The sequence below is a fragment of the Phasianus colchicus genome, chromosome 3, assembly GCF_987193195.1.
Source record: "Phasianus colchicus chromosome 3, bPhaCol1.hap1.1, whole genome shotgun sequence".
Lineage (NCBI taxonomy): Eukaryota > Metazoa > Chordata > Aves > Galliformes > Phasianidae > Phasianus > Phasianus colchicus.
The window spans coordinates 37,767,914-37,782,500 of NC_143438.1; the positions used below are offsets into that span (position 1 = coordinate 37,767,914).

Below are 14,587 nucleotides of genomic sequence, written 5' to 3' on the forward strand. Positions count from 1 at the left end.
CAGTACACTGACCTACATCAAATTTCTTTAGAACTAATTTATATTGATTGCCTACCCATTATCTCTTGAACAATGTAGTTAAAAATGGTTTTTCTTCTTTTTTTTTTTTTTTTGTAAGAAATAATTTTAATAGTCAGTCTTCTACATTAAGAAGTTTAACCAGAATTAAAAACCATCAAAATAACCTGACAGACCACAGCTAATCAAAATTTAAACTTCATATCTTCTGCAGAAGGAGAAAAAGTAAAAAACAACAACAATAATTAGGATAAAAACGTGTTAGATATATTGTGACCGTACTGGCCCTTCATTCAGCAGGTCTCTGAACAGGACCAAAGACAGACTCCAAAAAGCGATCTTCACAGTAGAGTAACTGAAGCTCCTCATTCACAGTAGGAAGGTCTACAGCTTTTATAATCATCATCTATTCTAACACCAGTTCTCTAAAAATGTCCATTAGCCTTATAACAGTCTTTGCAGTTCTACTTTCTTTGTGCTAAACTATTCTAAAAAGAGTTTTGCAATATGAGTTGTCAGAAAATATTAAGGCTGGTGAAGATTCTGGAGAAAGAAATATGTTTCATAAAGGATAATGACCTTAGGTAACCTATATCATCTAAAGAGACTTGAAAAATATTCTCATTTTTCACAACACATGCAGTTTTGAGTATTGATTTATTTCCTTGTATCAACTTTACTTAAAAGAGCATCTTTCATCCCAAAATGTGGTCACTATACCTGTGTCTTGGATGAAGATGACTATACACATAGAATCATACCATAGAATCATATCATAGAATGTCCTGAAAGGTTGAAAAGGATGAGGAAAAACTACAGAAAGCCATGTGAAACACAATGAGAAGAAACTCAACGAGAGCAACAGGGAAAAGAAAAGCTTGAAAGAATTGCATTGTCTAAATTAGTATCAGGCCAGCAAAGTCAGGTTAGCCTTCTATTGTCATATATGGCCAGAAAAGGAACCCAGTTTACATTCCAGTGAACAGATGGTAAAATCCCATTTCCTATTACTTTCATGCTGGGAGAGTAACTTGATTCTGAATCAGCCAGGAGACCAACACTTATGGAGGTGTGAGAACACTCTGCTTGGAAACTGGCCTCTCCTTGGAGGTCTTTGAGCCAGGATCCTGCCATATTATTTAAAGGATATAACATACTCAAATCTAAGATGGCTTTATAAATTGCAGGCAAAAGCTGATGTACTGTGCACTAAATAGTCTAACACAAAATAACATTTATATTTTTTGCCTTTATACTTAATTGCAATTGCATTTTAGCTGTCTATGATAAGGACAGATTATGTCTGGTGTCATTATTACCAGTGTAACTACCAAGAGAAAGACATAACAAAGTTATGTTGCAGAAGACATAAGCAAATATTCAAACAAATGCTATTAAAAGCAGAAAAAAAGCCTTCGTTTCATTCAGTACTAATGTCGTCAGTACATAGATCTCTCAAATTTGTAACAGTATGCATAAGCTTCAAAACAGAAATAAAGAAAAAGCATACGGAAGCAGAAATCAAGCCTGTGAAACAGCCAAACCAAGATCTTCCCCTTTGAGAACAGATAGGAGCAGGTATGTGAGCACCAGCAATGCACTGCTGCAAAAATGCAGCTGCATTCATCTTTGAAAAGAAACAGATACACCGGATGCTGAATATGTCACAGGGCAGGTATGCAGGTTTACACAGAATACTACAGGGTCAGTGCTCCTACATCTCTTTTCTTCAAGAACAGTCATAGAATCATAGAATCATAGAATTGCTCAGGTTGGAAAAGACCTTAAAGATCATCAAGTCCAACCACAACCTAACCATACTATCCTAACTCTAACAACCTTCCCATAAATCATGTCCTGGAGTACCGCATCCAAATGGGTTTTAAACCATTCAGGGATGGTGACAATTCTGAAAAGTTAAGGGGTCTCTTCCACGCAGTAGATCTGGCACCTACTAACAGAAGAGCACAAACTTACCTTTGTGGAAAGCTTATGAAAACAAAGAAAAAATAAACCGATGAGATGAAGAATAACTAACTCAGATTTGGAGTGCGCAATTTTTTGAAAAATAAAGACTTTTTTTTTCCAGAAACGCTGTCCTCAAACAAAAGTGGCAAAAACAAAAAAAGATCACACTGTCTCTGTGCTTCGTTTTGTTAAACATCAGAGCCCTCACATTTTCATCTACTTCATATTTCAGTTTGCGAAATCATGACACCAGCTCAGTCTCCAGGTAGAACTGTTGGTTTATTCTAAATGGACTCCCCTCAGACAGTGGCGCAGATGATGAGTGATTGTCCAATTCTGAAGCTATCAGAACTGAACGGATTTAGCAATGTCATAAACACCTCTCGAGGGAGTCACCTGGTGTTGAGAACTCACTTTACATGCCATGTTTCAAAATGAGTTTTAATGGATTTACATTAGATTCAAACCCACTTTAGAGCTATTATTTCTCCCTTTCAACCTTTTCACCCACTACTGCAATGTAATACAGCACATTCTATAATCATATGTTTGCAGGCCTGTGGTAAAGTAAACAAAACTTCAAAGGGTTATTATTTAAAGAGTGCATTACAGCCATAGGCCTGACTGTTATTCTTCCTCGACACCCCTTGGGCCCCAAGTACATAATCATCCAGTAATTGAACTGCAGTGTCTAAATGGCTACATCCCCTGAAGGATATAGGTAGTTAGTAGTGAAGAAAGGAAGGGATGCTTAAAAAATCCTCACAGCACTTTTCCTGCTCTCGTTAGAAATGCTATGTAAATGTAGCTGACCTAGGCCTGCTAGGCTCACGCGGAGAACGGAGCAATGCGTGGGTATTCCTGCAGTTGTCACTGAAGCAAAATTAAATGTGGAGCTGTGCTGTATTTGGAGGCAAAGATCTTAGATGTAAATTACTTTCAGAAGAACTGAGGAGAATGAGCAGAAACATAAATATGTACACAGAACTATACGTGACGCAATACTATCGCTAATACTATGTGAAAGCAAACCCCTCTAGGTCCTCATATTTAATAGCCCCTCCAAAAAAGTGTAATGGATAGCAGATCCCAGGCTTTCATACGCTGTAACTGTCAAAGCACTCAGGAGATAGAGTACTGAAGGCTCTGACAGCTCTCTTTTACATTCTAAATGACATCTGCATTCAACAGAACAGAAATAAAGATTAAGGGAAACACCTGCTATGATAGCACTCAGCTTACCTCAAAATGTAATATTTAAAAAGTACAGAGAAACACAGGTCTGTCTTCTTGTACTGTAAGTAAAAACTAGTGTCAAAGCCTCAGAGGTCTTCACTGCTGCCACAGTATTCAGCAGACTAGAGGGGCAGAAGCCACAGCGTCTTACCGTGTATCAGCTGAAATCAAAAGGTGTTTTCCTTGAGAAAGAAGGGGGGAAACGGCCTTTGAACACACACACACACAAAATGATTACAAGTACGGTCACACAGCACAGGAAAATTAACTTAGCAGAAACCCTTGCAGCCTTCCTTACACTTCAGAGCTGAACAGAGTGCCTGCTGCAAATGGATGGAGCCCCACCTATTCCGTACCCTACCAGGTATGCATCCACAGCAAATCTCCTTTAAGAAGTTATTAGCACTACAGCTTAGAATGAAACACGTCAGCACACAGATCATGAGAGATTAGTTTGAATAGATGTTTGCTGGTTGATTACATAAACTCTTACTGCTGGAATAACACCTCAAAGGCAAAATAATGACGACATGACAATGTATGTAAATCAAGAACTGCATGTGGGTTTATTTTACACTTGAGAAAACAGTGGATTTAATTGTGTGAACCAAAATGTACTGTACAATATTAATGATAAAACATCAAAATGTATAATTCATAGTGCATTGCTTGCTTTATTTTTATTTATTTATTTATTTTTGTCAGATAGTTCCTTTAAGTACATGCATCTGGAAAGATGCAGGTGCCAGTAAAATTTCTCTATTTATATCAAGCTGCAGGAACTAAATTTTATTCAAAAAGTGTGGTTTTACATTATATACACAGAAATTGAATATAAAATGACAATATAAAAAGTTAAAAGAGAAAGCATACAGCCAGAAGGTACAAAGAAAGTTGAACAGTTTAAAATGGTACGATATGTAACATGTATTTTTTAAGCTGATGCTGGCAATTTACAAGGAACAGAATTCAACATTTGCCCCATTTTTTTTGTTTTCATTTACTAATGCAGCACACTATAGAAAGGTCAGCTTGTACCAAAGCTTAACATTTGTAAATAACTATAAACTGCAGTATTTTACAGGAAAAAAAAAAAAAAAAAAGGAAATAAAAGAGCATTTTTACATTTGTTTTAAATAACAGCTTGCATACTTCTTTTTTTTTTTACTTTTTTTTTTTTTTTTTTTTTTTTGCCAAAAAAGCGGCAATTCTCAGCATCCAGAGGGTTTGGGCATAGTGGCAACTCATTTTCCTTTTTAATCATTATTTAACTTATACAGTTGTGGCTTCCTAACCCCTTGAGTACTACACAGCTCTCCTTCTTCCAAGGACTGCATGCACAATTTCTTCACAAACCAGTTCTGCGTTAAAAAAAAAAAAAAAAAAGAAGAAGCTCATTCATTAAAAAAAAAAAAAAAAAAAAAAAAGTTCTGTTTCTGACACACATTTTATTTGAATGAAATGCCTTGAAGTCTTTTGTTTCATTTCTCCTTATTTACTCATTTAGTCACTGGGAAAGGCACAGAAATGCTATTACAGTTCTGAGAGGGTTAAAACTTGACACTACCAGGTTCTGTGACCTTTATTGTCATGGCAACTTTGTAATTTTAGGATGTCTCTTTATCATTGTTCTTTGTGTCTTTCTTTACGGCTAAATTAATGTCTCTCAATAGCGTCTCCCACTATATTCTACAAAAGATAGCTTAACATCAAGGACAGATGTTGAAAATAAAGGTCAGACTTTGACTCACAAAAAAATAAAAACAGAAACAAAAAATAACCATGCACAGATCAGACAAAGAGCATATAAATATAACTACAAAATAAGTGTAAGAAAAACCAAGGTCCAGATAGGCAGTTCAGCAACAAAAATAAGACTGATTTCAGAGGCTCAGGTCAGGCCTAGTGCAGTACTATGAAGAAGTTTAGTGCAATGTTCCTGTGGTCACTTGCATACCTGGCTGCTTACCTGGACACTATTGTTTTTCTAACTCAGTTACATAGATCAGATGGTCCTCTGGGGATTTGCCATGTGTTTTACTAAGGTGCAGTTTGACTGCATGCTTGCTTGCAAAAGTTCGGTTACAGAGCTTACACTGGAATGTGGAGCCTAAGTCCTCCTCAGCTATTCCAAGTGAGCCCAAAGTCTTGTTTGTGAGGACTTTTGAAACATTCTGCTGTTCTTGAATCTGATTAAGTGGCAACTTTGACAGATCCTTCAAACTAAACCCTAGATGTGTCTCTAAGTGACTTATGTATGTAGAAGCAGTCCTGAACTGAGAGGCACAATCATTGCAAAAGAAAACAGGATGTCCTGTGTCCAGATTCTTTAAAAATTTAGTTCCACCTGTCCTTCTTAGCTGATACTTCACATTGGCCAGCCAGTGGCTAATTGTGGTCATGGAAAGACCAGTAAACTTAGAGATGTGTACCCGCTCTTGTGGACCAAGGTCCGACATAATGTATTTGCCTTCTGAGGTCTCCCTCAAGCTGGAAGCAAACTGGGCTTGAAGGATCAGAAGATGTTGAGGATTCCAGTTGGACTGCCTGCCCTTCCTCTTGTGTATTGGCGACAGTTCATCCAGAGCTTCCTCAAAACTGCTCCCATCGGCATCTGACTTCTCTGACACAGTGGATGGAGTCGAAGATTTAGGCGTCAAACGCCCTGTGAGGTTCTTCACCATATCAGAAATATCCAACAGGGCACTCTCTCTTAGCGGAGATGAGGCAGAGTCAGCAACACTGGAAACAAGAGGTTTGTTTTTGGACTTAGTTAAATCAATAGGCTGATCACTGTTCTCATAGTAATATCGGTCGATAGCATCAGCCTGCTTGACCGGAGTGGTTGGGTAAATGGGTTTGTCCAACATGCTGTTACTAATTTTGTACAGCATGGCCAAAGGGTCCAGAGAGGGGCTTACCGGCTTAGAAATTTTGCCTAAGTGGGTATTCATAATGGACTGTAAAGCGCTCAATGGATTAATGAAGGATGGCTCAGGTGAATGATCTGTGATGATTCCTAAATTGTTACAGCCATTTGCAACTTTTGTTTTAAGTGGCTCTGTACCATTTGGAGTATGTGCTTCGGCTGGACTATCCTTTTTTACCTTCTGAACTTCTGTCTCAGAGATCTTCTTCTGCTGCTGTTTGTTATTTATTTCTTCCGATTTGGGAAAGTCTTTGTTTTCTTTAGCAACGGGTGACATGGGTTTGACTGGAGAACTCTTCTCTTTTTCCAAAGGCTTTTCTTCCTTCTTCACATTGATTTTACCTGTAACTTTCTCGACAAGCTCTTCCATAGCAGACACATTGCTCTTGTGAGGTGGGGGTGTCAGATTGCCTGGGGAATGGATGAGCGCATTGTGTTCCGAAGACAGTGATTTTACGCTGCTGGCATAAGACGGCTGCATTTGAACACTCTGCACAGTGGTCTGAAGGGGTTTGACTGTGCCCGGGAGTTGGTAGGCTGCATGAATACTGGGATATCCCCCCCAGGAAGGTGCGCCATTCTGAGCTTTGCTGATAGCTGTTGTCACCGTGTTCTCAAGGGATTTTAATATGTCTATTCCACCTTTAGGACTATCGTCTAGATCCTCCTCTCTGAGGTACTGATACAAAGCTGTTGGCTCAAATTTCTCTGTAGAGTCCTCATTCTCTTCTTTAATCTTTTTCTCTGTTTCACTGACCACAACTTTTTCCTTCTCTGGGTCTTTCTTTTCCTCCGAGTTTGTGGAGCCCACCGGGGAATCGGGCTGCTTTTTAATGTTGGAGGCTGGAAGCCTTGTGTGGGTGGTAGGTGGAAGAGGTATAGATTGTATCTTCTCTTCCACCACAGGGTCCAGTACTAGCTGTTTACCTTTTTTGGAAGCAGAATTGGTCACCTTCAAAAAATGACCAGTAACCATCATGTGAGCAGTGAGCTGCTGCAAAGTGTCATGGGAACTGCCACATTCCATGCATTTCAGTATCTGGGCTTTGCGTGCCTCAAACTGCCAAGTGTAGCTAGCACCATTTTGATAGCCATAGCGGTTGTTTGGAGTCACGTAGGGGTTGGCAGTTTTCTGATCCTTTGCAGACTCAGCTAGTGAAGCTTCTGCAGCGATCCCTGTTGGCTCAGGTGAGCAAGGTGAAGCTAAGTCCTGAAGTGCTCGCTTTTTGGTAGAAGGGACCAATTTAGTGATGGCTGGTACTGGCTCCTTCAGAGGCACTTTCTGGTAATGCTTTGTTTTTATCATATGGACGCTGAGGTCTTGCAGGGACTCAAATGAATGCCCACAGTACATGCACTTCAGCACTTTTTGAGCATCCTCTTTCCCTTCCATTTCCATAAGCGATCGTTTTCTTGGCTTTGACCATCGCTTGGTCTTATCAGCTTCTTTATCTCTGTTATCATCACGATAATGTCCAGTTTCATTCATGTGCACTGTTAGCTCCACCAGTGTGTCATAGGCTGCACTGCAGTCTTTGCATCGGAACTTACTAGCACCGGTGAACACGGACCCATAAAGTTTATTATTCTGCCGGTAAAGTTGTACTGTGCTGAAAAGACTAGGCTCTGGGAGAAGTCCATACGATGAGGTCTGCTGCAACGTTTTAGCTAACGCAGCTTGATGCCAGTCATAACCTGAGCCACCGCTGTTACTGTTACTACTGCTGTTGCTAGTATTACTGGTAGTTGTACTGGTACTAGTGTTGGTACTGGTAGTACCAGTACTCTGGGAACTGATGTTGGTGTCAGTACTGGTGGTGTTTTCGTTCTGGCTGATTCCATTGTTGCTGGTGGTTGGATTGGATTTCTTTAAGTCCAAAGCTAAACTGGACCAGCAAGTCTCTGAAAGCAAATTTGCATACACAGCTTTTATTTGTGCCAAGCTGTCCTGTGGATAGGAAACATTGTCTGTGCACTGAGGATCTTCTTTCTCTTCTTTAGAGGAAGTGCTTTTGAAATGGGCCAGCTGATCGCTGTTTTCACTAAACGGCGAACCATAGCCTGCATCCTGATTAGTTGCAGTGCTGACTGGGGAGTTCTGGTAGCTTTGAGCCTCTTTGATCTCCGTTTCTTCATTGCACAAATACTCATTCTCCTGGATGTCCAGAGACAGCCCATCATCTTCCACGCTGTCTTCATCTATTTCTGCTGCTTTCAATTCCTCCTCAGGAACATATGCTAAAATACAGGAGGAGGAAAAAGAAAGAGAAAAAAAACACAAGACAAAGTTACTGAAAACGCACTTTTACATCGCTGCTGTCTTCTGTACTAAAAGCAGTAACCATAAAGACAAATTTTGATGATACATCCAGAAACCAAACTCACCATCGCTTACACATTCCATCTATAAATCCACATCCTCTGGTCCTGGTTACAGTTTGATACCATTTTTCTTACTACCTAAGAGTAAACTTTGATTTCAGTAAAAAAAAAAATGCTCCGAGATGACATTGGATACCATAATATTGAAATCAAAATCTATCAAAGAACCTACTAAATCAGTTCTAATTGACTTGAAAAATGCCCTGGCCCTGAACTGTATCTGCTGTAATAGGTACATAAAACGGCTGATCCATGGACCTATACTATCAGAACCATCAGCTTGACCAACTCAATAACATCTAGGCTGTCTTTTTTGGCAAATCAGTTTTCATACAGCATCGAGGATCATTTCTGTGTCACCGACACATGACTCTAATGGAGCTGCAGTGGGCAAGTATGTCTGATCAGTTGTTCCAGGGCCTCCTGATGACTGGTTGTACTTGGTCCATTTGAGAGCTGAACAGATGTCACTTTTACAAGGTGAAAAGGGAAGCGAGACTACGACTGTTTCTAAATGGCAAGGATATACTTTGCCTCCTGTTATGATCTGATGTGGGTTCTGCATTTACCATTTTGAAAACAGCAGTCAGCAACTAAAAGTAAATGGTAGAGATGAATTTTTAAAAGCAATGACAAAACCAAACCAAAACAAAAAAACCTTGAAGCCTCCCTCCCAGCTTGATTATTGGCTTATTTTAAAGATCAAACTTTGCTATTGTATTGCCACCTGGTGAAACTATACGATTTTACCAAACTATGTTTTTATGTGTATAAAACTATTTTTTAAACTAGCAAATGTGATATTCATGAGCAGATGGCCATTACATCAAAACACATTTACTCCAAGGGCCCAATTCACAGAAGTGGCTTACATGTACCTAAGTGATAAATGTACACTTTCATTGCAAATCAGAAAACATACTTGTACACATTTCCCTTCAGTTTTGTAAAAGAAGCTTAAAAAATCACTGTGATAACGGAATGCAGATCATTTATACACGTCAAGGTAGAAAACATGGATTGTGAACAATTCTCACAAACTGAAGCAAAAACTGCCTCCATTTCAGATGAACTGTGCAGAAAGCAATACAGAAATGTGGGCTACATCCACAGCCAACGCACAATATTGAAAGAAAGTCAGAAAAAAGGCACTTCTGCTATCACGCAATCTGAAGAAAACAGGTATTACCATGTTAACAAAGCTGAAGTCTTGGTGAACTGGGAAAGGCGGGTACGTAAGTACCAGCTGAGTTTCTTTTAGTACACAGTCGCTAATTTATTATTTTCTAAAAAGAAAAAAAAATTAAGTCTTCTCTAATTGTAATATGAACACTCTCTGAATAGTCTCTGAAATTTTTAGAAAGGTAATGGTGTTACAGCCAGCATTGCATTTTGCATTCAACTTTGCAATAGCAGTTTATGCAGCCTTTAAGTACTCTAGTCTGAGCTCTTGAGATAAAACGGGAAAGTAGCCCACAAGAACCCTAAGGTGCCCACTACACCTTTCATTTGTCCTCTAAGCATCTTTTTTTTTTCTTTTTTTTTTTCCCCAGCAAATAATTAGTTTTTAAAATGTTAAGCATGGCACAATTCTTTACAGATTGCCTCAGCCTCAGGTGTTTTCTGATATATTTAAAAGACTAGTGAATACCAAGCACAACAGAAGTCACTAGAGAAATTACCCTGGAGCCAAAGGCCAGAAAGACGTCAGAAAAGCACTAGAAAAGTGGAAAAAATATTCTTAAAAAATGCACTTTGTGCATAAAATAAAGGATAAAACACAGAAATAGTTAGAGAACTAAGAAATCAGTCAGAGTCTCAGTGTTGCAGTAACGTTGCTGTTCTAACACTGTGTGCATTTGAGCACTACAGCACCTCTGCAGTTCTAAATTCTAGGCATGCAAGTAGAATTCACTTCCACAGCTACAGCATAAGATCTCTTATAAGATCTCTCCCATTAAACACACCTGTTGTCAGTCATTTCCAACAGCAAAAGAAAAGACATTTTTAAGTTCATAAAGGCAAATAACAATTATAAAATGTAGGTTTTGCTTCTGAAATGACTTTTAAATAAAATAAAATAAAAAACCTCTAAAAAGCCTAAATGCATAAAAATGGACAGTTACCATCTGGCATTCTTCTTTAAAAAAACCCACCCTAGTAATGATCAGCAGACAGTCACCAATTAGAAACTGCAAGCTGACAGGGCCCATATTCTTAGCTTTTATGAAGAGCTATCCTCTTACTAACCTCAGTGGAACTATGCCAATTTTTTCTCATTTTCATATCCCAATATTTTTAATAAACACATGTAGGAAACTGTGTAAGATGCTGAAAGTTGCTATGGTTGATAGATTATAAAAATCCATGTGAATTATCTGCGAGCATCTTCTTATTTAATTCCAAATTGCATAAATGCATATTTTTATAACTGCGACGTATAAGCAGCTAAATACCTGCTTAAGCAGAAACCAGTTGAGCCAGTGGTGTATCTGTTATTTTCCTTCATTTATTTACCATGGTGTGTATTCTGGTAGTTCTGCATTTGGTGAAAAGGTTTCTTTACCACAAAAATAAAAGGAGTTAAACCACACAATACACATAAAAACTACACAAAAGGTTGCTGTTCAACTGTCAAAGCAAAGGAACAGAGTTTTAGGCTGAAATATCCATCTTTCAGTTGCCTTTCTGGTCTCAGGTTCTGCTGAGAATACTACACAACTGAGTTCTTTCCCTTACCAATATATACTGCAGTAAGAGTTAAGAACACGCAATTGGCTAAGACTGTGACATTCTATGGTTCCAGAATTTAAGCCAGATTCTGAAAGAAAAATGAATTTACATGATGCATACACCCACATATCTGTGCAGTTATCTGAAATAATGCAAAGCAATAATGCTTCCTTACAAAGAATAAAAAAAGCAATTTACCTAAAATGTTTAATTTCTATCACTGTGATTAAAAAAAAAAAAAAAAAAGTATTTAACTCCTTTAGTTACCATAGGATACACACAGTATCTTTTCATTCCTGACTTCTAATGTTTGTAAAAGCAATAGCAGCATAGTCAACATATGGTATTTTGCAAGGTCAGTGCAATTCTCGAACCGAAAAGGTTTATTTTAGAGGCAATTTGAAAGCATACAAAATGAAGAATGTTAATTTGTAAAAACGTGTTTGCTCCACTAAAATTCTCACAGAAGTCTTACAAAAGTAAGCTTCAGAATTTAAAACCTTAAAGATGCTCCTATTCTATTACTCGTGGAGACAAGCAATATCATTCAACACCAAATAAAAGAGTGGGGTGTTCAGATTCTCTCTCTAAACTGTAATGGCCTTCAGACAGCGTCTTTCTGAGACCAAGAAAGGCTCAGCAATCTTCTTCAGGTATTCCTACATCTGCAGAGACTGCTGGTTCACATGTGCCCTGAAACCGCACTGAAATACCAAGAGCAGATACAGCAGGGACCACCCTCAACAAAAACTATATCCAATGCAGAAGACACTGCAGAGTATAATGTCAGCTTTTCTGTTCCTTCTCATTCATGCATTCACAGACTCGGGGAAATGCACATTGGAAAAAGAGGGAAAACCTTCAAATTTCAGACAACCGAAAAGCAGAAGGAGCAGTTTGTATTCTTTTCTTCTTATTAAATATTGCTATTATTTTTTTTTTCTATGAAATGTGCCTTCTGGATGTCAGTGTTTCCCCACAGATACACTGTCATCTTTGAACAGTGTTAAAAGCTGTGCATTCTAATCCAAGTGGACACGAGACGCTATATATTGTACATGTGAGTAGCACCGCACATTGTGTTTGCTTCAGTGAGAATATTTACACTATAAATATGCAGCCATTGTTTGAAAAAGCAGATACAGATCCGAAGTGTAAGGGATGTGGTTAAAAGCATAAACGTTCTCATGTAAAATCCTTCTGTAACCCCAAACTGGTGCTTTTGGAGCAATCTGTCTCTACGGAGGTTTTCTTTCCAATTCAAAAAGGGTCTCAGAACGGACTGAATTATGTTGAAAAGGGCAAGAAGTAATGACTGCATTTGTTTTTAACAGTCTGCAAAATTAAATGTAGCAAACTCTTCAAGGATTGATTTTAAATACTCAAAACAGATGATTTTATGCAGAAGAAATACCTAAGTACTGAAGGTCATGATTCGGTAAAGCAATTGAACAGTGGAATCGGTTTCACTGAAATACATATTTCACAGCCTCGGCAAACAGGACCAGTTTCAGGTCTAAAATTCTTTGCTAAATCAGGGCCTACCCTGGATCTAAACAATAGTGGCACGGTGGGAACATTCACCATTCTTCTTTCTACAGCAGATGTATTTCGGCAGCTTCTAATATACACCCAGCCAACAGGAGACAGCAGCTGCAGAAGTTTCTGCAGCCCACACTGTCACCTTGCACAAACTGCACCCCAAGCTGGGGGGGACTTCCATTGCATACTGGAACACATCTTGGCAAATGGGCAGAAAAGTAAGGGTGAAAAAGATACATCTTCCTCGTCACAGAAAAATGAGAGGGGAAAAAAATTAAAACAAAACAAAACAAAAACCCACATTTACATATACGTTTCCAGAACACACAGTCGTGAGAGATTTACAAAAGAATCCAACATCTCACATTGTAAGAGGTTAACACCCTGCTGGAAGATTAGAGAATTTTCTATATTAGTGTATACAAATGTTCATAAAAAATTATGGCACAGATGCTACAAGTCTGTGTGTGTATGTGTGCATTACAGTGTCACTACAGTGGAAAAATATGGCTTAGTTATGACAATGGCTGAGGAGTAGCACAGACTATCAGACATCCAAATAGCCTTCCTACAGAGGTTTGTGTATTTCATTTATAGTTGCAACAAAACGGGGCAAAACTAGAACTGCCCACCTTCTAATTCTAATGCAACGGGTCTAAAAAGTAGCTAAGGTACAGTAACAACAACAACTTCCATACCTCTCACAGGTTGAATGATAACCCTTAAAGGCATCCCATTAAAAACCAACACAAAGATTCTTCGCTTCCTTCTCTTCTCTCCGATCCCCTTAAAATGAATGCTGCAAATTATTAGCCAAGGCTGGCAATTGGAGAACGAAGCAGTTTGCATGCGGATATATTTTCACAGTGATTCTAATCTGAGAAATTTACTTGCTCTTCCTCTTCTATCTGATAAACTATACATTCAAGCATTCTCATTAGTGTTCAGATCACCAAAGAGTGCTAGAGATGAATCAGTCCATCGACCCCTCCTCTCCCTGCTCTGTCGAGATTATTTCATTGAAATGTTCATTTTCATCCCTGCTGGCAACATTAGAATGGAAGTATTTAACCTGTTTCCATTACTTATACAAATTACCATTATGGGGTAGGACAGATGTTAGAATCATGCCACGTAACTGACTTCCATACATTCTTTACGGGGAGGATAAGAAGAGGGAAAGCTGTTAGATCATATTATCCAGTCTCAATAATGTTCTCTCTGCTACCAGATTCATTAACTTCCAACATCAACGTTTCACTTTCTTTCTGCATGAAAATGCTCCATCTCCTTGAGCTCGTTTAATTTGGAGCAGGGAATCTTTGTCAGAAATAATTTTTTGATCAGGTGCTCTAACTAAGGGGTGAAGGGTGGCTGGGGAAAGAATAAAGAAAAAGGGGGAAAAAACGCAACACCTTGTCGAAAATGTTATTTCTCTAACATGGATGATGAAAGAGAAGTCAGTTAAGATGCTGGTACTCAAAGATGGCTGTCACTTCAGATAGGGGATGGCACGACTCACCTAGACAGGTGACGCTTTGGTAGAGCAAAGGCTTGCTGCATTATTGAGAGCACCAGAGATCAGGATGACAAAGGCTGTAGGCCCAGGGTGCCTGGGGCTCCAAGAGCGGTGACTTCAGCAAGCACATGGGTTTCAGCCCCCATTTCCTTCCCTAACTAACAGCGAAGTACAAACCAAAAGTTCAGCCATTAAAAGGCAAGCACCTGGGTGCAGAAGGCAAAGACCCCAATTGCTGCTACCAATAACTTTCTATTAAT

General features: G+C 38.8%; 1 protein-coding gene across 1 annotated transcript in view; it reads right to left on the minus strand.

Annotated features, from left to right (window-relative positions):
• Positions 1 to 4,374: 4,374 nt before the first annotated feature.
• Positions 4,375 to 14,587, minus strand: part of TSHZ1 (teashirt zinc finger homeobox 1) — a 53,156-nt gene continuing 42,943 nt past the window's right edge. Inside the window, exon 2 of the mRNA XM_031589044.2 lies at positions 4,375 to 8,389. Coding sequence (XP_031444904.1) covers positions 5,199 to 8,389 — 3,191 coding nt within the window. The 3' untranslated portion in view covers positions 4,375 to 5,198. The remainder of the gene's footprint in view (positions 8,390 to 14,587) is intronic.